The sequence below is a fragment of the Oryzias latipes genome, chromosome 2 (assembly GCF_053564925.1).
Source record: "Oryzias latipes strain Hd-rR chromosome 2, Olatipes_Hd-rR_3.1".
Taxonomy (NCBI): domain Eukaryota; kingdom Metazoa; phylum Chordata; class Actinopteri; order Beloniformes; family Adrianichthyidae; genus Oryzias; species Oryzias latipes.
Genome location: NC_136238.1, coordinates 6,404,013 through 6,427,933, shown reverse-complemented (window position 1 = coordinate 6,427,933; position 23,921 = coordinate 6,404,013). Strand labels below are relative to the sequence as shown.

Sequence of the window (23,921 nt, the reverse complement as noted above, 5' to 3'; positions counted from 1 at the left end):
AACGTTATTTATATTAAAGGTTAGATCATTAAAACGAAGTGCTTGCAATTATTAGTCAGCTAACTTTAAAAAATATTTAATCATGTTAGGAAAATATACAAAACATAACAGATAAAAAACAACACGAACATTTAAACACTTTAAAGAATGTCACTCCAAAGGTTTTCTGTCAACTTCCTGGTTAACTTCAGCAGGAAACCAAAACAAACGTGAATGTTGCTTTGGATCAAATTTAAAACAAACCCTGAAAATGTTCTTCACAGTTTTTCCATCCTCCAGTTTTCATTCAAATTGTCCGCTATATTTAAAACAAAATCATTTTTTCAGAATAAATAATCAATAAACTGAACTTCAGTTTAATTTTTTTTGCCCCCCAACGAGATAGTTTTATTTTGAAAGTGACAACCTTCACCGGCACTTTACTTTGAAGGTTTATTAACGTAGTAGTGACATTAATATATACTAAAAATTCAACATTATTGTTAATATTTTATTATTTTAGAACAATTGTAACATTGTCTGTAGGGTTTTTGTATTATACTCTACTATATTCGTAAAGATTGCAAACTAGCGATCTGGGATGTACCAAATACTCAAACTCTAATATTCAGGAACCGATCGTGAATCTCCCAGTATTTGCAGCCTCCTTTCTAGTCTCCGTCATCTCAGATTGAAGGGAAATAAACGGCATCAGAGGCGGCAGCGGGCCGGGCTTTTGGACTCTTTAGCCGTCCTGTTTCGAGGCGTCTTTTTAGTAAAATTCAAACCAAAAACAGACTGAGGCTACACAACACAGGAAGTGTGAAAGCACCTTGAGAGCGTGCGGCGAGCCTGAATGGGGTGACCCAGTACAGACTCGGCCCTGCGAGGTTTGGGCTGCAGACGCAGAGGCTGGCAGAGTCGTGATTTATCTCCAACTATTGTCGGTTTTTGGTCTGGACCCAAAAAAATAACTGGGGTTTCCTTGAGTCTGTGCTTATAGAAGGCAAGTTTGTTTTATTTTTTTTTATAAATCAAACCCCCCCCCATCATGTTTCCTCCTCTCAAATCTAAGGAGATTAAAGGGGGAAAAAAAGCTTGTACATCAGTTCGGCTCCAAAAATAGATAAAAATAAAATATATTTAAACAGCAAAATCTAATTGTTGTAATTGTAAAAAATTTCCTAAAATCAACTTTTTTGGCTAAGAAACTGAGGAACAGTGGAGATGATACAGATCAAGTCTAAAGAACAGGCTGCAGATTTCCAGCAGCTGGAAGCAGACTAACACCTTAGAGCGCTTCAGGAATTAGACATGGACCAGGGGTGGAGTGGGAGGCCTCTGTGCAGCCTACAGCGGCATTATGCATGAGCGAGGAAGCTTCTGAAAACTGCCTTTTTAAGATGTAAGCAATGTCAAACAGCCTCCATCATCAGACATTAAGGCCTTCAAAATAAAAGTTTGGAATAATTAGGTGCTGAGATGTAAGTGCCGCTTTGAGTGTTTTTCTGTTTTTTTTTTTTTTTTTAACAACTCTCCAATTAAATGTTTTTTAAAAAAAACTGTTCATATCCATAGTCTTTAACATATTTTTTCATTATATTACATAATTTTAAAATAAATCTGAAACTGGGTCGAATAAAAACAAATTCTTTTTTGTGTTAAAATTAAAGAAATTAAATTTAAATGTTTTTTGTTTTAATAATAAAGATTAAAAAGTGTGAAGACATGATACAAATGATTAAATAAATAAAGCAAATATGAAGTCCAAACACTATAAAAATGACTAAAAGCAGGTGAAACTCTGCTAAACTGTTATTTTTGACACATTTAAAGAAGCTTGTATCGATGATTTCTTTATTAATCTTTGTCAACAATAATACATATATGGACTCAAATGTTTGGGGGCAAGCGGCGGTGCAAAGCTTTTTGCTGCCTGCCCCCCTTGTAGCTGCCCCCCTGAAGTACAGTGAAAAACAAAACTGCTGTGTTCTTTAAAGCCGGTGGAATGGAGGATGACTCGGACCCGATGTGACTATTGTGAGGGGCAGAGCAGGGTCACCGGTCAGACATGGTTTGACGTGCGTTCCTCCGGCAGGGTTTCGCCGTTTGTTTCCGGGATGATGAGCAAATGCTGGAAAACTCCGCGGGGAGAAACGGAGCGTGGATAAAGGAAGCATCTGCTACGTTTCAGTTTGGAGAAGGACTGCGTTCATTTGAGTTCTTTGTCGCTCCGCTGCCATGCAGACGATTATAGAAAATTATTTAGTGTTTTGAGAAAATCGGTTACTGTGCCGAGTTCGGCACAGTAAAGTTAAGAGCTGATGCAGCTCATTGACTTTCAGAAATCCTTTTTAGGGAGAGATTTAGTCCCAAAAATCCTCCCCATCTGCATCGTTTTTTGCGCTAAGCTACAGCGGCGACGCCATAGAAAGGTCTATGTAAATGCACTTAAACCTGCATTTCAGGCTTCCACCTTCAAAACTCTAGCAGACAAGCATTGCTAACCCTAACCCCAACTAAAAGGTAGACCAGGTTGACCTTTGACCCATCAGGGATTCTGATATGGTAGTGTCCTTTTCAATTCACAAAAGTGGCAACCGTTTCAAAATTGATCATGGAGGAGAAATGAATATTCGGCTGGAATTCTGTGTCACCAAGTCTTTCCTTTATCGGAACAGAGCTGTGAAATGAAAATTCCCCACATTCACACCGCTTTGACATTTCACACCAAGCGGCAGTCCAGTGTCCAATGCTCATGCAAAAAAAAAATAACGGGCTAAATGCGCATCACTCGCCTGGCGTGGACGTAGCTTTTGTTCCAACTGTCCAACTTGTGGGTGGATACGGTCTGTCTGCGAGACACAAAATATCAGGGTCGTACGATCCGTTTTCATTAGGTGGCCATACGAGCCTCAAGGGAACTGCAAGACACACCTGCCCATCCTCTATATGACCCTCCAGGGACCCGGAGAACCCAAAAAACCTGCAGCACTTGTACGGGTCAACCCCCTTACATCTGCATGGGGCTAAAAAATGATAAATTATTTGTCCACTTTAGTTTCAAACAGATATCTGAGAGGTAGACATGCTGTATTTTATGACTGCCATATGATTTAAAGTCCTCTACAGAACCTTTAGTCAGGTGTAGATGTTAGGGGCCACACGTGCGCAACGGTGATCAAAGCCGGCTTTATTCCTTAATTCCAATCTGCTGCACACCTTTTAAGTCTCCTAAAACACACAAACACTTTTCGTTTTCTTCTCATCATCACTTTTCCTTGCACTCATCCTTTTTCTTTCTTCTCTCTGGGCTTCTTTGCTTAAGAGTGATTTGTTTACCCACAATCCCCCTGGGTAATTAGCGCTGTGATAATGACTGGTGTTGGAAACAAATACACCCACTCGCTGTACACCGCTCGCAAACAGCCACACGAAAAACAATGGCATGGGAGTCGGGAGGGCAGACGCCTTCCGTGAACTCGGTGGCATTAAGCTCTGCTGTGGTGGAGCGATCGCTCGCGCTTAAAAGGAGACCGAATCTATCAGACACAATCTTCCCAGAAACCAATGGTCTAGTTTTAAGCAAAAGCAAAAGCTAATTCTAGGTGGTAGTTCTTTGAATTCCTATCAAGCCGCAAAACAGATTTCCTTTGTTGCAGTCAATTGAAAGGAAAGAAGAAAAATAAATATTTGGTCTGAGTTGGTCTTTAACGGCCGACATTTACCTGTCAAGGCCATCCAAGGGAATTGTGCCTCCTGCCTGTCAAGAAAACATTTTCATACCCCTGCAAAACCTCAGAGGGAGGATGGATGGGTCAAAATCCTGGTCTCGGGAGGCCCCTCCACCCCTCAAACATCACTCAGCCTTGTTTTTTGTTCCTCAAAAGTGAAATCTGTTGTCTTTTCCCTGTGTCTAAATCCAACCAAGCCTCATCTGCAGTCTGTAACATGTATTTGATCAGTCTGTGTCATTTAAGAGAACTTTTGCTGCCTGAACAAAACAAAAAAAAGAGTTTGTGTTGAGATGTGGATCCCCCACCCAAATAACGTCTCACCCAAGTCTGTTTGTTCAAATGAGAAGTATAAACCAAGAGGTCAAACTGAGCAATGTTATTTGGAGATGAATGTCTGCCTTCCCTTTATATTCACTAGTAGAATATACCTCTAACTTTTCCCCGATCCCGGACAAGCCCCCAAATTACTGAGACGTGAATCCTTATCCTAAAACTGTCTCTACAGTTTGTTTGTTGAAGTACGAAGCTCAATCCAAGAGGTCGAATTAAGCAATTTATTTGTCAATGTCTTCAAAAAGCTTTGGACCCCTCCTGCATCCTCACCCAGTTAAGCTGTCTAGCTTTTAAAAACCAAAATCCTTTAATATTGGCCATGTAGCAAAAATATTGTTTACACTTGCATGACAGTTTTTTTTTGGGAGAGGGGGGCATTCGTAAACCATTCCTGGAACCTTTATCCAATACAGTGTATAGTACATCACTGTTTACTCTTTACTCAATTTACGTTAATCAAATCGATTCTGAAGCAGAGAAAAGCAGCCTTGAGCTGATATGCAACACTTTACTGCACTGAAGTGTGTACGCATCTAACGTTAATCAGCTGATTCTGTCATGGCTTTGCACTGCTAACATAAAATGTCGCAGATCAGTCCAAAGTCGATAATAAAAGCTGCTTTTCTCTGCGTCAGTATCAGCTGAATATCGTTGATCGTGTAAATGGCCAAGAAACGGTCCCAAGAATTGTGGCAGTTCAAAGATCGTGTTAGGCGTAGCCAGTGGCATCTCTGGTGTTAAAGGGTTAAATATGTTAGCTAACTGGGAGTATTCGCAAGTTGAGTTTGGAAATGCGATATTAAAAAAACAACTCTGGTCTGCATGTTTTAATGCAAAACCTGAATAATTCAGATAACGTTAGCATGCTACGATGTAGCTTTCGAACATCCTGTTGTGCTCAAACTGTGTAGGTCTGCTTTTAGCACACATGGGGGTTAGCTATGCTAACGAGGACACTATTGCCTACTAAATAACAAAACACACCACAGTATTTCCTCGCTATTTCGCAGGTTTACTTTTCGCTGTCGCGAGGAATGTTTTTTTTTTTTGCAGTTTTACAGTGCATGGAGTTCTGCATTCTGATTGGCTGTTAACCTTATCAATTTCTGTGCTGTATATAATGTTGTATATAATGTGTTTTGTTTGGAAAATTTACATAAATCTTTAATTGTGAGAGACCTTTTTTTCCATTCTATAAAACTGGACACATTTTTCTGTGATTTGAACTTTGAGTTTAAATGACAAAGAAAAGTGAGAAAATGTTCGTGTTTGTGTAGTGGGGAGTTTTACAGCCCTAAAACGTGTTTAATAATCGTACAACAAAGATGAGTACATCACAGATTTTGTTGTTTTTAGAACGGTACTTCTACGATAAACGCTGATCCACTGTACCACTGTTTTCCCTAATCTATGCGGAGGAAACTGCAGTTTCTTTAGTCACTACCCTGTGACTTGTTTTGTGAAGTGTCCATCTCCCAACTTCTGCTCCAGAGTTTTGTGCAAACCAGGAAGTACCAAAAATGTTGCAGTTCCTCCAAAGACCACTAGAAGATGGTTGCATAAGGGAGCAATTTCTTCAGTTACTTATGTTAAAAAGACCAAATTCACACTTGAAATCAAACTTTTGTGCATTTGGAATTGCAACGCTTTTTAAAAAAAATTGTATTGCTTTGTTTGTTATTTGTTGCGGCTACTAGTGGGTGAATTTGTTTTTAATTTAGCCATTTGATTTTATCAGAGCTCTAATTTGTCCATTTATTGTTTTTTGATTGACAGTTGGGTTCTTCACTAATAGAAGCCAAAAAGCTTTAAACGTTACTTTGTCTCACCTGATTGCTGTTCTTGGAACTTAAAGTGGGCGTAGTTGACACTAGTCAACGTAAACGTCCGACTTAGGACTCAGCTTTGTGCAAATTCCAATGGGTGATGTCTGTGATTGTGTCTACTGTATTTATGTCTACGACACAATCCGGCCCGTTTTCCAGTTCTTCCTGGATTGCTTGTTGCAGAAAATCAGGTGTGTTAAGTGAAACAGGATGTGGAATCACAGGTAGGGATGAGGATGAGGTCCTTGATCAGTTTGGCCTACTGTGGACATGTGAAAATGTAAAACTACAAAATAAAATTGGAGAAATGTAGTTTCGTGATGGAAAATTTCAGATTTTTGAGGCATCTACATGCATTAATTCAGTCGCATTATCAGATTAGTGCTGTTATTGCAGGAAGGACATTGGTATGTCTTGTTGACCCTCAGGTTATATAACCCTTGACCTACGGAGGGGAAACACAACTATGACAGCTGTTCATGTCAAGCTGTCCTGAACAGGATCTTCAGTTCAACCAAGCAAACATGTTTCGATCGGGAGGTGAGTGGAGTCTGCAGACGGAGAGAGCGTGTCGCCAGAGTCGCCGTCTGTGTCGCTAACGTGGCTCCATAGTGTTGTAACACCGGCTGTGGCACAAAAGGAAGCTGCAACTGGTCGTGTTTTACTCAACCCATCTGTCAAATGACGACATGGCGTTGTCACCATGGTGATTGGGGCTAGAGGGTTAACCTTGTTTGTGGATTAGAACAACAAAAAAGCTCAGACAAAACACTCCAGAGCTGTAATGATTCACAATGGTTTCTTCTTGGACCGTCAACGTGCTGGCGCTGGGATGTTTCCATCATGGACTCCAACCAAACGGTTGGAGCACGAGGCAGATAGCTGCAAAGTTTTTTTTTTGGGTACTGAGACTTAATCCCTGGTGGCATCAATTTAAAAAGGTACTAGAAACATTCCTCAGAGAATCCATGATGCCGATCTCCTGTTCCACCACATCCCAAAGGTTTTCTATTGGGTTGAGATCTGGTGACTGTGGAGGCCATTTGAGTCCAGAGAACTCACTGTCATGTTCAAGAAACCAGTCTGAGAGGGTTCCAGCTTTATGACATGGCGCCTTATCGTGCTAGAAGTAGCCATCAGAAGATGGTTCACTGTAGTCAGAAAGGGATGGACTTGATCTGCAACAATTCTCAGGTGGGCTGTGTCGTTGGAACCGTGCTCTACTGGTACTACGAGGCCCAAAGTGTGCCAAGAAAATATCCCCTTACCATTATACCACTACCAGCCTGAACCACTGATCCAAGGCAGGATGGATCCAGGCTTTCATGTTGTTTGCGAATGTGAAGCAGAAATGGAGACTCATCAGACCAGACAATGTTTTTCTAATCTTCTATGGTCCAGTTTTGGTGAGTCTGTGTGAATTGTAGCCTCAGTTTCTTAGCTGACAGGAGTGGCACCCGGTGTGATTTTCTGCTGCTGTGGTCCATCTGCCTCCAGGTTGGACGTGTTGTGCGTTCAGAAATGCTCTCCTGCAGACCTCAGTTGGAACCAGTGGTTCTTTGAGATCCTGTTGCCTTTCTGTCAGCTGCAACCATTCTGGTCATTCTCCTCTGACCTCTGGCATCAACAAGGCATTTCCAACCACAGAACTGCCGCTCACTGGATATTTTCTCCTTTTCTTACCATTCTCTGTGAACCCCAGAGACGGTTGTGGGTGAAAATCCCAGGAGATTAGCAGTTTCTGAAATCCTGAGGACCAGCCCGTCTGGCACCAACAACCATGCCACGTTCAAGGTCACTTTAAATCACCTCTCTTCCCGGTTCTGACTCTCGATTTGAACTGCAGCTGATTGTCTGGATCACGTCTACAAGCCTAAACGCTTTGAGTTGCTACCACGTGATTGGCTGATTAGAAATTTGCATTAACCAGCGGAGATACACTAACCTGTCCAACCGCTCGTTAATGCAAATTTCTAGTGTATCTGTGTCAGTTCAGGCAGTTCAGTACGTGCAACAGTCCAAACAGGCCTGGTTAGGACCGCCTGGTGTACAGCTTGGTGTGTCACGTATGACAGAAAAGATTGGGGGGGGGGGGGCATGCGTGTTGAAGCTCTGCAGAGAAATGCCAGAAAAGACGATGAGTGATGGGAGAATATGAAAATCGGAGAAGCCAAGGAGGGAGGGAGAAGAGAATCCCCTGCTGTTTTTCCAATCAGGAGGCGTCATCCTCCTCACTTGGTGATTTATTCTCTGTCCCCTCTCCTCCTTCATGTCCCAATTTTCAACCCCCCCACACACACACATGCACCTCCTCAATTTCTTTCATTCTTTCCTCTTCTCCTTTCTGTGGGCAGCTTGCGAGCATAGCTATTTAGAAATGTCGACAGAAGCACATCGAGCCACGGCAGCACTCTGGAAGTGACTCACCTGTAAAGCTGCGAGATTTTCATCTCGACTCGCTCCTGCAGGTCACTCATTCTCTCCGAGTTTGCTCCGGGAGACATGTTTCTGTCTCCGACGAGACATCAGAGTTCTTTTATTCTAAAAGCAGTCTTAAATGATGCATGGCCACACTGACCAGCATTAATAAGAGTCTTGTGGGACAGCTAAGAGTGCACCTTTTAAGCATATCAATAATTAAGTATAGAATAATGCTAATTTTATGCATTACAACAAAACTATATCAACCTAAAATAAACACATTTGATGAACCGAGGCGTGTTTGGGTGTCCCTGTCATTATTTACCGTCTTGTCTTGCTGTCATCCAATGATTTAGTCAAATTTCCCATCCCTGCCCCTCCCCTCCGTCCATTCTTCCCCCAGAGCCACAAGTGTGCGTTTGTGCGCCGCCTCAACCTTTGAAGTGTGTCGCCGCTTCGTTAGCATGAGTGGATGTGGCGGAGCATGGGATACGGCACATTACTGTTGTGTTAAATCACCAATGCGAGTGTTTATGCGTCCTCTCACTCTCACAGCCCTTTCGCTCATGCACACACACACACCCATTGACCCCTCCCTCGCAGTGCTGGTTGGTTGCCACGGCTACAGTGTCGCCTCTCTTCCTCATGTTGCTATGAGACTCGGACCGACAGACCTGAGCTGAATGACAATGTGTCTGTGGCTCTGGCAAGAGGCCCATAAGAACCAATAAGAGGCGGTCTAGACCAACACTTCCCCGATCTGTGATGGAGGAACCTGGGGATTTTGTTTGTTTGGGAAGGCAGGAGTCGTCTCCGTCATATAGGAGTCGTGGAGCGACTCAATTTCTTTTATTTCTCCCGCAGACGTCTTATTTTCCACATTACAGCTGGCGCGTGACGGTTAGGGCTTCTCGTTTGACCATAACAGTGGTGTTTGTGGGTGATAACACGATGGGATTTATTGATTTTGACAGAATCAAGTTAGAACAACCGGAAGTTCTCAATAACTTTTACAGAACTAACCGGCCAACCTCAGAGAACCCTGGGTTTAGAACTCTCACACTGAAAAAAAAATATCCTTTTCAACAGTTTATATAGAAATCTAGATATTTTTCATTGATGTAAGTAAAAAGAATCTCGAACTAGTAGATTTCTTGGTGAGATTTCCCAAAAAAAGTTTTCCTTCTAGGACAAAAATCTTGAAATTCACTATTTACACTCATATTTAGGTATGTTGCTATAATATAAAAGAGTATTACATATTTAAAGAAAAAAAAGTTTATGTATGTGACCCCCAAATATATCCTATTTTGAGCAGGAAAAAAACATCCTAATTTCTATTTTCTCCTTATTTTAAGGACTAGTTATTTATTATAGGATAAATTAGACATAGACGTATGTTTACTTACAAACTTCTGTCCTGTTGTTAAATGCATTTGTTCTGTTTTAAATGATTACAACAAAGTTTCCAGTTTTCTAACAGGTCAAGTCTGTCTTTTGAAACTTCTGCTTCAAAATATTAAAGTAAAAACAACTTTTTTTCTTAAGAAATGTTGCCTAAAATAAGATGTTTTCAAGAACTGTCGAGTTCAGTTTGGGACACGTGACCCTTTTCAGTGACTCGGTTGGCGAGTGGAGTACAAAGCTGACATGGCGGAGCGATGCGAGGCTTCTCGTCCTGAACCTCCAATCCTTCACTTTTGGGGTGACGGGGATGCCAGAGTTTGTTCCGGCTACTGTCAGGTGAGGGCGGGTAAAACCTGGACAGAGAGCCAGGGAGCCAGTCAGCCTGCCCAGGGCCTCCTGAACATTGTGATATTTATCTTACTTTCATCAAGACGATAGCAAAAAAATATCTTCTAGTTTTATTCTTATTTCTATTTTTCCCCTCTCGGGTTAAAATTGGACAGCAAACCGGGTCACAGAGAGACGCAAACACTGCAGAAGTGGTTGTCATTCAGCTCCCACAGTAGGTGTGAACCTCTCCGTACTGGGAGAATCTCTGAATGATCTCATGAACCAGACATGGAGATGGGATTAGCGATTTTTGAAGAGCTCTTCAAAATAAATAGACCCAATCTCTAAACACGCCCTTCCATGCATTGAGATAAACACAGATACCGCTCCATGTAGCGATCATGCCAAAAACATTTGACATTAGCTCCTCCCACCAGCGGCTGCGACATCAACTTTATGAACACATTTTTGGACGGGCGTCAAGCAGCAAATTCGCTGCTCGGCGAAAGTTGTTGTGTGAATGCAGCTTAACAAATGAAAAGTTGTATTTACTTAAGAGTTATGTCAACCAGTTTCTCACAATTAGATCAGTTAAATATAAACGAAATAATAAACTTAGTTCAGACAATAAGTTTTAAGTAAATCTGATGAAATTCAGATAATTAAATACAAATTAACTCAGCTATGTGGATGTTGATATTTAGCCCCCCAAGCGGGGAGATATAGAAAAAAATAGTGTCTTCCAATCCGGAAGTTAGTACCGCCTAATGACGATATCGGTTATCTATGTTAGCGCGTAGCTGCTTGGAAAAAAACACAACCTACGGTTTATAATTTGAAAAGTCCTGCAAGAGCACTTTCGGACACCACTACAGCTTGAAATGGCCCAACAATTGTAGCGATATGGAGGAGCCAGAGGGCTAGGGAAGCAAGCAAAGTATAGTGGCATGCACCCCGTTTGGGTACCCATAGTACCCACTGCTCTACCCAAAGTAGATCAGGGGTGTCAAACTCATTTTCACTTAGGCCCACATCAGCATAGTGGTTGTCCTCAAAAGGCCAGATATAACTTATACATGAAACTAAATGTAATGAAAAACTACTCCTTAATGTTAATAACTCATTATTTATTTATTATAACTTTGTAATGTGACAATTGCAGTTGCGTAGAAAACATATGTTTGCTTGTTACTCCAGCATAAATCCTTTTAAATTAGATCAGATGGACAGTGTTTAAGTCCTAATGTATAGTCGCTTAAACCGACATTTAAAGTCCAATTCCTTCTAGATGTATTCAAATACACACTGATTTTTAACTTTTATTTGAAGAAATTAAAAGCTTTTATGCTCTCGTGCCATATTTGGCCTGCGGGCCTTGAGTTCGACACGTGTGAAGTAGAGGGTTGGAGAGAGTAGCGGTTGGTTCGAGACGCATCTAAATTAGGGGAGAGCAGTTCCCTTGAGGCTGGTCAAAAATGGAACGTACCATTGTCGTTCGCATGTTAGGTGTATTGTGTCGTATTTGCAAGTCTAAGTTGTAACGTTTTTCTAAAGGCATGCTGCAGGCGACAGATCCCACCAAACACGTATTCAACACGCAAGAATAAGAGTGAAGTAGGTGAGATGCAGGCGCGTCGTATGGATTGTTTTCATTTTTGATTCACCCCACCCCCAAAAAGAATACATCCTATGGACGCAAGGTGCCTATTAGAGCTGTTTCATGTGGGCATCCTACAGGCACTTACAGTACGTATCACGTGCACACCCCACGCGTGTAGCATTTGCATACAGTTGGCGCCAGTACTCGCACCTTTACTAACGATGCTTAAGAACACCGTGCGACAGCATCACCTGCACGTCAATAACGTAGGTTTGCCTTTCAAAGACTTCACGACACACTTACCACACGCGCAACAATGGTACGGTCCATTTTCATGGCGTCCCTTGAGTTGGCCACAGGAGCAGCTGTGCGTCACCGGTCCCACCGGTGCTTCTAAAAACATGGGTGGGACTAGCTGATGTGACGTTTCCACACAGATCCTCTCCCGGAAGTGCAGTGTGAAAGCAGACGGAAAGTTGACCTTTCCCGTCTGCGTTTCCTGACCACAAATCAGCCCAGATGTTGATTGTTTTGAGGTAAAATAGCAGCAACATTTCACAGCAGAGCTCCACAGTGAACAGACTCTTCTTGACTATCAAGGCTGGCGGTATTTCTATTCTTGCCAACAACAAAAGTTTGAGCTGAATTTGCGTCACCAGACTCTGATTTGTGTTATGGCTTTGTCTTAACCCTCTTTTATGAGCAGAAGCGCGTCTTAGAATCATCTGTGGGCGGATTTCTTTCTAGCACAGATACTTTTCATGATTCTGCATCCTGTTCCTCATAAGCTCCTTTTAAATTCCTAATTTAAAATAAAATGTGAGCATCATCACAAGCCTCTCCAGTTCATTTTTTTTCAGTCCTTGAACCGTCCTAAAAACAGAAACGTAGAGTTTGCGGCATTAATTTTCTTCTTCCGATAGCCTGCAGTAACCCCCAGTAATTTGTTTCCAAACATGGAGAAGTTCTTTTCTGAACTGGAAAGCGAGCAGACGGCTTCTTTTTTTCTTTTTCTTCTTTTTTTTAATCAGGATCCCAGACGATCAAAGCTGTAATTGAAAAAGTTCAAAAGTCTGGAGCAGATAAATTAAAGAGAAAATTATCACTTTAGCTTCGAAGGGATGTCAGAAAAAAAAAAGAGATTTCCTGCAGGTTTTCTTTGTAATTTTCCCATCATTAAAAAAATGATGAAATTGAAATGTTTGTTTGTTTGTTTTAATTGAGAGCATGAAAATAACAAAAAAAAGTATTTTCAATGTTCTGTAAACATGATTTTTTTCTTACTTTTAAACTCAACAGATTAGATCCGCTTCTGAAGTGATGACCTCACATCACCCCGTTTCTAAATCGAGTATCGACTTCCTGCTACTTTAGGACAAAGTTTAAGGTTTGATTGTTTTTAAGTGTAAAAAGGTTTAAAGTCTTTCAGTGATTAAAACAATAGAGACATTTTAAAAAGAGCTGGTCAAACTCATCTATACATTTCTGTCCTCATCAGGGCATAATGCTAACGTTTTTGTGTATTTGTTTTGTTTAGACCAAATGTGTTCTTACATTTGTGTCCCATGTTGTTTTATTTTGTCAGCATAATGGTATTTTATAGTTTTTTTTTGTTTTTTTTATAGCGTTTTAAAATGTTTTTGGTTTGAATTTGTCATGCGTTAGTTTAGGGGGAGGGGCTTGGACTCTTTTGTCTTTTATCGTTATGCTTCCGTTCATGATGTTTATTGTTTGTCAGTTTGAAATAATTAAATCTATATTAAAATAAAAAATATTAAATAAAGTAACAGTAAAGCTGTCCAAACCAGTTGCAACTATTCCTTCTTTGTTGCCTCTGCAAGCATTTATAAATATATGAAAAAACGTTTTGTGTTTTGTAGAAATTGGTTTTGCATAAACATAGATTCCTTCCAGAGAATAAAAGTCACCTGCAAAGGTGTTGAACAGCAGCAACTTTTCATTTTTTTTTGTTTTATTAAAATGAGTCAGAAATACTTCAGATTCCGTCACAATTGCAGGCAGACACACTTATGAATTTCCCCGGGTGAATGACGGAAACAACCAAGCGTGCAGAGAACTGTTCCAAAAAGGAAAGTAAATCAAAATTATTCATTCTCAGAGAGGTCGGAGTGTGAAATCATATTTGGAAATTAGGCAGATTTTTACTTTAAGACGATTGCTATTGTGAATCTAACACACATTTGGGTCTGTTGAAATAAAAAAAGTCAATACTGAGCTCCATCTGAACCTAATTGTTCTGTTATTTTTGCATTTTTTTAAATGTTTTTCCGACAAAAATACTGATTTTTCTTTATTTTTCTGAAACTCTGGCTCTGATGATAATTCTAGTAGAAAATGACCTCCCACAGACGCCAGGCTGAGGAAAATTGTCAGATGGGTTTCTGTTTTTGTGTGTTTGCAGGAGCTGTTTACAGCAGAGTGCAAGTTTAAAGAGTCGGTGTTTGAGAACTACTATGTGATCTACAGCTCCATGCTGTACAGGCAGAAGGAATCGGGCCGGGCCTGGTTTCTGGGCCTGAACAAGGAGGGCCAGGCTATGAAGGGCAACAGGGTCAAAAAGACCAAACCAGCTGCACACTTCCTGCCTAAACCCATAGAAGGTAACCTTTCATTTTTGTGTGTGTGTGTTTGATGTGATTTACTCATGCGTGTCGTTTCATCCCTTCAGTTGCCATGTACCGAGAGCCGTCGTTGCACGACGTAGGGGAGGCGGTGCCTAAGCTCGCAGGGGTCCCGCCTTCCAAAAGCACAACCTGTGAGCCGGTGGTCATGAACGGAGGGAAACCAGTCAGCAAACCCGACAAGGGGGGGACATAACCCCGCCCGCCCACCCGCCCGCCTGCGGCCGAAGCCACAAACACAGCCTTGCCCCACTGCTGCGCGCTCACTAGACAAAAACTGCAACAACAGGTAAAACAAACAGCGGCACGCTCTGATTGGACAGCGCTGGGGCCCCTCGTTCCCCCCCGCCGTCTGTGCTGGTTGGGCTCTGGGGGGAAGAAGACAGACTGATGTTTGGGAACTGAGAAGATGGATGGAGAAACTTGAGAGTGAAGCAATGCCATCCTCACACACTGTCATTTATTTTTTCTGACAATCCATCAGAATAAGGCCTTGTTTTTTTTTTTTTTAAAGAAAAAAGAAAAGAAAAAAAAAAACCCTGATAGGACTGTTTGATTTCTTCATGGAGCCAAAAAACTCTTCGTGCAGAATATTCAAGAAAGAAAAAAAAAGCCTCAGCAGATGTTCAGTTCTGCTGATTCAGAGCGCGCAGTCATTAATCAATTAAGACTCGGAGTGTTCTACATGCAACAACACCTGAAAAGGAGGCGAGAACCAGAAGAGAAACGCGTTTGCATCCTCCGGGATCATTCCTCCAGACCTGTAGCAGCAGAAAAGGGTGCGCTGGTGTCCGATCAGCGCGGTAGCAGTCCAGGGTTTACAGAGTAGCAGATATCATAGAGTTTAAAAAGGAGAAACGGCGTTCCCCGTCCTTTTTCTAGATGCCTTTCCCAAGTACTTGAAAAGCAGAAATGTTAGTGAACAGGGTAAGGGACGCTGAAGCCACTGTGTGCAGAACCGAAGCATCTCTGACCAAACAGCTAAAGAGGTTGTAGGTGAAGTTTTGTTGAAAAACAAATCCAGAAATTATCACCTTATTTAAAACATTTAGGCGGACTGAAAATGGTCGATCTGACTTTGAATTGCACAACAAGTTAGAGATTCGAATCATGTTTACAAAATGTTGAGATGAAATGTTTTTTTATTTTAATTTTATTAATGTACCAAAGAGAAAGTCAAAGTTTGGTTTCCGTTGCAGATCGGACAATACCTAAAAAATAAAAAAAATAAAGGTCAGTTTGCAATCATTTGCGAATTATAACCCACCATAGGGTTAACAGAACTCATTCAAGCTAAAAATATATATATATATATATATATATATATATATATATATATATATATATATATATATATATATATATATATATATATATATATATATATATATATTATTGGAATTCTCTTTGAATCTCACTAATAACCTTTTCGGTTCCATTTTTACGATTTACATCACGGACAACATTTTTTTTTCCAGACAGAAATGAAAATCATTTTATTTTAAAGTTATTGCCTTTGCCTAAACAGGAAAATAAAATTTTTTTTAAAATAAAACATCACATCGGTCTCTTAGTTTCACCAAATACCAAACCCTTCCTGATAGTTATTTTATTTTTTAAATGATGAACATTTCTCAATGGTTAACTGAACAGAACCTTCATGAGGTGCTGAGACTTTTCCTCCAATTGGGCTTCAAAAGATTCGAAGCTTCGAGGCTTCAGACCAAGGAGGAACAGAGCCATCTGGTGGCTGAAAAATGTCATAACCTTTGAAGAAGATCTGGACTTAAATGTTTAAAAATGGAAAAAACAAAAACAACTGTAGTATTAGTATTTTTTTTTAAATTGGTGAAAATCCACAACTGGGGTTATAGAAGAAATTTAGAGTTTTTTTAATTAATTTGCCATCTTTATTTGGTTAATACATACTATTATCCCTTTACATGTCATCACATAAATCAAAATATATAGGGAAAACCTTTTTTTAAATACAAAACAGGACTAAAATGATTTAAAAACACACAAATTTGGGAGGTTAAGAAGAAGCCAGTGATTGGTAAAATAATTTATATAAAAATCAAAGTAATTTTTAATTAGATTTTAATGTTAGTTAGTTTTAAAGTTTTATTGGAAACAAAAAAAAAAGCATCTTCTCAAAGTTTTCCACACAGTGGCTTTAAATCGGAGGCTGGTGGCCTTTGATGGGCGGACATCCAGTTCCAAAAATGTAAAGTAAAGATGAAAAACAATAATATTTAATTAAAGAAGTGATATTAAAAGTAGTGAAAAAAGAAAAAGAAACAGCACAAAATGATTCCAGTCCTGACTGAAAATCACAAGCATTGAACTCTCCTCTCACTGTGAAAGCTTCAATCGGTTCTGGGATCAGACTCTGTTTACTCGTCTTTGTTTGACCGCCAGAGCAGGCGCCAATTAACTCCTCCAAAAGGAGCTGCGGCGGTCCGTGGCGAGGCTGGGAAGATATCCGTGATCCCAAACTCCAAATTAGAGTGAGTGACAACGAAGCGGACGCACATGAAAATTCATTTTCTCAGGAGGACGTCTGCTGTTAAGCGACGACAACAGACACTGTGCTTCTCTTTAGCTTTGAATTCCAATTTAGGCACCGAATCAGAGGCAGAAAACACGCAGCTCGACGCTGAGGATTAATGACCCGTGTTGCCTCAACCACAAAGACAAAGCGGCCCTGTCGCATCAAAGCAGCAGCAGCAGGAGCTGCAGGAGCTGCAGGAACAGGCATGCAGCGAGCGGTGCAGCAGGTGGAGGCTGCACGGCTGCACCGCCTCCTGATTGACCCTGAGAGATTTGTTTTTTCGTGCACCACATCCCCCCCCCCCCTCATGTTGTGCGCTTGTTAGAGGATTTTGAGAGGAAATAGAAACAGAATGTCAGATTGTAAAATGTGCATTATTAGAGAAAAAAGAAGAGATTTTATCCGAGTGCCTCTGCTTAACAGGCGGGTTGGAAGCAGTCTGGTTTCGTGGTCGTGTCACATCAAAGAAACGTGGCTGTGTCTGTTTTTACTGTGTCTCACGTAGAGTTAAAAAAAAAAAAAACAATAAAGAAGGAAACCCTGACAATCAGGTATGCGACAGCCCCTTTTTGGGTTTTCCAGAGTTTTTTTCGGGAACCTGCTTCCATTCGTTTGTCAGGTTCACCGCATTTTTCCAAAGATCCACTCTGATAAAAATTGTGTTTTTGTTTTGTTTGTTCAACATGTTTTTGTAGCATTTTTTTCTCATAAATTAAGCTTTAAATTGCATTTCTGAACAGGGCCGGATATAAGGGGGCCCCTCCAAACCTAACTTAAAAGAAGGAAAAGGTTACGGAAAACAATAAAATAACTTTTTTTTTAAACACAAAAAAACATCAAAATACAAAAATCAAATCAAATCAAATAAAGACAAAATAAAAGGCCAGGATGGACGGATGAAGTGCAAAAAAAAAAGATTGTGCCTGTCCCAAGCCCGGTTAATTGCAGGGAGTAATGTCAGGAAGAGCCTCCAACATGAAAACTTACAACACATACTGATGTTGTACCTGCACCCCATAGTTCGAGCTGATCAAGTCCCGGCCTGTTTCGGAGGATTTCGTAATTCAAGTCAATGTGAATCAGGAGCAGACAAAAAAAAGCACTTGGAAGAAAAAGATCTTAGAAAGCTCCCTGCTCGATCCATGTACGTCTTTGTTTTGCTCGCCATTTTTCTTGCAGCGCTAATGCTAGGTTAGGGGTGTGAGGGGCTTTAAGCTAGTGGGAGAGAGTGTAAACAGAGAGCTCTCAGCAACGGGAAGGAACTAACCCCGCCCACAACTCTGAGGGGAATTTCTAATTATATCATACAAAGTGACACAGTTTTATTGATTCGGACTAAAAACGGCATAATTATAATGAAAAAAAACACGAGTGGAGGTGTTTTTCTTGTTCCTGGCTGTGGACCAAAGACTTCACAGCTTCTGGTTCCGGCAACAACGCGCAATCACCGCCGGCGTCTCCAGAAGGGGAGAGAGAGATTCCTCCCTACCGAGACGCTGCCTTTCTGAAACATCTCTCACGGCGGATGAGGGGGAGCCGATTTCAGTAGCAGTCGCAACAAGCCGGGCCGCGTTCGAGTCCCACTCACAGGTCGCACGCCATGCCGCTCGGAAATCAGAAGTCAGGAGGCACGAAATGACAACAGCAAAGCTTTTATGACCTGACCCCAGCAGCAGCAGCAGCAGCAGCGGCAGCAGCAGCAGCAGCAGCAGCAGCAGCAGCGGCGGCAGCAGCAGCAGCAGCAGCAGCAGCAGCGGCGGCGCTGCACTTCAGAGCCGCAGGAGCATGTAATGGTTAGCACTCGTGATGTAGCTCGTCTCCCTCAGGTTTTTTGTCTTCCTTTTTAAGTTCTTCCCCTTTCAAAAGGCTCTGGTGTCCAGAGGCCGCTCCCTCCTCCCAGCTGTTTCCGTCTGCCCCTCCCCACGCGGACCCTCCCCCCCGCGCTTCAATTATCCTTTGATCCCCAATCTTCTGTTCACTCCAACCGCCGCCGCCGACTTCTGCTTTCTCGCTTGTTGTGTAAGCGCGCAGGCGTGGAACCGGCAGTCCCCCCCCCCCCCCCCCCCTCCCACCATGTTGCATGGTTAAAATAAAACAAAAATTCTTTCACTCTTTTTTACCGACTAATTTCAATAAAAGATCCGATACTGGAATTAAATCAAAGAGACGCTTTAAAACAAACGCATGTCTGACAGGAAACACTTGCCGCATTAATATTTCACTCCGTTGGCCGAGGGCTGGAAAGAATTATGAGCTATGAAGATGCATGACAGCCTTATTATTATTTGTGCCCCTCTGGGTCTTCGTTTGACAATTACAGATTTTATGAAACCTTTTGGTTTTTCATTTTAAAGCCACCAGATGATGATGATGATTCTAGGTTCTGGGTTAAAAAAAACAATATTAAAAAAATCTTGTTTTCATCCTTTTAACGTCTGCGCCCTTCTAGAAAACTAAACTAGGTGTCTGTGAAACAGGGTATGTCTGTCTCGCCACTGTGGAAACATGTTTCTGAAACGCTGGTACATGTTCTAAAAAGGATTCAGACCCACGGCAGCGGCCTGCTGGACGCTCTCTGCAAACCACGCCAACCATGAGCTGAAAGCCAAACGTGACTGGTGCCAACTCTGAATCTGTCTGTCAGTAAATGTACAGTTACCTTTACCTATCTATTATGCAAACTGAGTTTGTCTGCACTGTACAGTTTGTGTCTAATATATTGTATACACACAGAAAATATTGAAAATATTGAATAAAAGGTTTATAGAAAGGAGACATGACTGGATCCCTCTGTTACTGTCGAGTTCGGCTAAATTAAAAACATGGACGTTCAAGTTGGAAATATAAAAACAACTTTTTTTTTATCAAATAAAAAAAGAAATAACCAAAACTAAAATTTTTTTATTGATTTTACTTAATATAAATGTTTTCATTCATTTAAAATAGCACATTGAAGTTTCTTGTTATATTTTGTGCATCATTTGTGTTTAATATTGATTATTTTCTCTAAGAATACAAAATATAGTCCTCAATTATATGTGTCTGCACAATTAAAGCTATGATATATTATTTAAAACGTGATTTATTATTTACAGAATTTTTGAAAAGAGGTTTCATATTTTTCGGGTTTGTATCCATTTATTCTTTTTTGAATGAAAGTGTATATTATTAATATTTTTTATGCAAAAACACGGTATTCAAAGGATAAAATGACATTTATCATCAGCTAGCCTTCGTGAGAAGAAACCAGGAAACGACTACTTTTTTACGTTTTTCCATAAAAGTTGTTCTGTTTTTCCGTTAATATTATTTTTAAACATCAAAGTCCTTTTTATTTTGATAAATTGTCTTTTTTAATATTGGAAACAGGCAGATGATATAAGTTTTTGCTTCTGTCCGCGTATTCTTTTGAGTTTTATAATATTTACCTTTGATTAACCTAACGATTTTTCTTCTATTTTTATTATTTTGAAAATAGTTGACATTATTTTTGAAGTGGCTTTCTTTATTTCCTCAAAATGAAGGAGAAACTGAAAGAAAAACACACAAAAAATGTCCCTCTACCACTTCAGCACCACAGACAGCTCCGTGGATTCATCACAGTTCAGCTGCTGATATTTGAAAGCCTCTCCAGCGGCCTGGATCCTTGCTTTCCTGGATGTTAGCCAGATAAAGGTTAGGTTCTGCATCACATCCATCCATCTAAACATCCTTCTGCTCACACAAGAGGGTGCCTTTGGACAACGAACCACTAAAAGTACTCGCCGAATCTCAGGATTTACATTTATTTTCTAAACTCTTCATTCAGACTCAAGCGACCTTCTTCAGTGACGTCCATGTTGACTGGAAGAAGACATAATGAGGAATTCTGAAAGGGTTTTTCTTTATAGAGCTGTTTTAAAACATCTTCTGCATCTTTTCTCGTCTTCAGCCAGAGAAAAACAAGTTATTTCCAGCTTCCTTTATAACTATCGGAGCTTTTTCAGTTCTTCTTGCGCCTTTGCAGACGAGCTGCTGCTTCCCCGTTTTATGAGTTTGCTGATGAAACCTGACCAGGTTTTTAAAAAATTCAACAACAGCGTCTCTGGATTCAGCAGAGAGCGCTGTGAGGGTCATGTTCTTTGACTTCTCCAGCGCCTTCAACACCAACCGGCCAGCTCTGCTGAGAGAGAAGCTGGAAGGGGCCGGAGTGGACGGACGACTGGCTGCATGGACGACCGACTATCTCACCAACAGACCACAGTATGTGAGGCTACACAACTTTGTGTCGGTGGTGGTGGTTTCCAGCACCGGGGCTCCTCAGGGGACGGTGCTCTCACCGTTCCTCTTCACCCTTTATACATCTGACTTTACATTGCTGTTGTTTTTCTTTTTTCTTTGCACTGATCTGCTGTAGCTATTGAATTTCCCCAACATGGCGATCAATAAAGAATATCTTATCTTATCAGAGACTGATGAGACTTTTAAACTTGAAAAAAACTTGAAGTGGGATTTGTAATTTTTGCTGCTTTTTTAAATCCCACTTTTGTGCTGCAAAACCCCAAAATCTAATCAACTCTTTCTAGTTAATAGTTTAAATGTTTTATTTCAGCTAATATAAGAACAAAAATAACTTTTCTGTAAAACATAGTGACCTTTTATTGTTCTGTTGAGTCAAATCATGTTGAAAACGTCTTATATGCTCTGCAGAAACTGGCTTTATTTTCTTTTTTTCCTTCATTATTTTTAGTTTTTTCTACGAATTCTGATTGGTTTTGTTCCATGAAAATACATTTACTTGGATTTTTTTTATAGAATTTATAAGACAAACGTATGTAATTTTATTCTTATCTGAAGATGATGATAGTCTAGAAAGTATAGTTGCAGTTCTCAAAACAGGTTATTTGAAATATAACTACTTTTCTGAGCAAAACATTTTTAAAAACATTTTCAATATTTTCAAATACGGAGTGTTTTACATCAAATCGATTGCTTTTATCTTCAGGAGTTTATGTAATTTTAGCTTCATCTGCAGATGTTTTCACTTATACCAAGAGGAAAGCCTTCGTTCTTGTTTAGTCGAGTTATTTGATCTTGAAAACATATTCTTACATCGTGTTTTTAAGTTTTATCTGTGAACGGTTGTTTCAATCAACAGGTTCAGTTGAGTTTTATTTTACTTTTTTCACTAATTTACACATAATTTTTAAGAAAATGTATCTTGAAATGTTTTCTTGTAGGCTTTAGGATGATTATAGTCCAGAAATAGTCTTCTATTCAGACACAGTATGTCCAATTACCAAAGTAAATCACATATATTTGAGTTTTTATATTTTCAAGATTTATTGTCATCTTATCAGGATTATAATGATTCACTTTCCCCACAATTTGGTTCTAACCCCAATCTCTATGGTCACTTTTTTATGGTTCAATCTACAATTTATGTTTAAAAAAAACTAAATATTCAAAAATATTCAGGTGTCACATTTTCAAACCTGGTGTTCCGGAAAAATAACTTTCCTCCTAAAATAATTTATAAAAGTTTATATAAATACTGAATACAAGATGGTTTTTATCTTTTTATAGGTGAACAAATCAGCCAACACAACTAGTAGAATTTGTCTTGGTTAACGCATTGTGCTGTTCTTCACTTTTAAGACTACATTTAATCTTAAAATTGAATATAAACACATTTTTAGGCATATTGCTCTGAAATTCGGAAATAAAAATGTCCTAAAACAAGCTTGTATTGTTAAAAAAATACATGATCTACCCTACTTAGGCGCCACAACTATCAATGTTTCTAGACAATGAGGAAACTGTTTGTAAATTATGAGTCATTAGAAATGTTACTTAAACAATATATTGAAGACATTTTCACTTTTAAATTCAAATTAATTTATTTATGTGGCAATTTTCCTGCAAAAAAAGCACCTCAAAGAGATTTGCATAATAAAATAAATAGTAAAAAATTGATAAAAACATCTTTCATTAAAAAAAACATCCCACAAATACAATAAAAAATAAATCAAATTCATCATTAATAATAAACATGACAACATTCTACAACTACTAGTATATTTATTCCAGAAAATAGACAAACATTAAGTGATATTTTGTGTTTTTAGTGTGTATAATGTGATGAAGCAATACATAGCCTCATAAATAAATTCGTTTTTTTAATTAGCACAGCACATGATTGACACTTTAAACGTGAGGATAAACGTACGATTCGGTCTATTGGTTTAGAACCGAGAAATGTGGCGTCCCTACAATCTGACAAAGACAAATTCTACTAGATCTGTTGGCAGATTATTTTTTCACATAAAACATCCTAGAACCATCTTTCATGTTAATGTTTTAAAAACAGGACAAGAAGAAGCGTCCAAACCCTCAAATCCAACATTTGCCTCCTCAGATCTTTACTCTTCGTTAAAAGCCACGCCGTTGATCAAAACGCCAATTTACGACTCGCCTTCTTCTTCCCTCCCCGAAAATCAAATCCCCGCAAAACAAACGAGGAACAAACCGCCAGCCGCCCCGGAGGGAGCTGAGGGGCCCCGGGGCCGGGCCGTAAATCCACCACCCGCCGCTCCTGGAGACAGGAAGCTCATCAGTCAGAAGCTCCGGCGGGGGAGCAGAGCCAGACGGCAGACACCAACAACCGCCCCAGACAGATTGGCAGATTGACAGGCCGGGAGAAACACGCGTCACCCACGCCGCCTCGCCTGGCCTCCTCTGAATGACAGGTGAGCCGCCAAGCACTATAATTAGCTGGATGGGATTCACATTTACATATGGAAATGTGATAGAAAAAAACAACTAAATCTAAAAAGCAACCCAAAAATATATATGTATATATATATATTTATTATATATATTTTTTCAATTAAAGTTCCGGTCAATACTCCTGGTTGTTCAGCTTCACCTCAGAAGATCCTTTTGGGGTCTGGGCCTCATCAGGCTGAATGTGATTCATTGCTGTTCAGATAAAGAGCAGTTTAATAAAAGTAAAGAGATGTTAATGAAAGATTCACGTCTGCATTCCTCCCATGGCGCTTTTGAGGCTCGTCAGATCAATATCACAACGAGAGGCAATCTTTTTTTATTTTC

General features: G+C 40.1%; 1 protein-coding gene across 2 annotated transcripts in view; it reads left to right on the top strand.

Moving 5' to 3' along the window:
* The window catches only part of LOC101166036 (fibroblast growth factor 14), a 69,564-nt gene extending 49,962 nt beyond the window's left edge, over window positions 1-19,602 (top strand). For both annotated transcript variants that reach the window (XM_023966232.2, XM_023966235.2), the window contains exons 4-5: window positions 14,056-14,254; window positions 14,323-19,602. In XM_023966232.2, coding sequence (XP_023822000.1) covers window positions 14,056-14,254; window positions 14,323-14,471 — 348 coding nt within the window. In that variant the 3' untranslated portion in view covers window positions 14,472-19,602. The remainder of the gene's footprint in view (window positions 1-14,055; window positions 14,255-14,322) is intronic.
* Window positions 19,603-23,921: the final 4,319 nt, after the last annotated feature.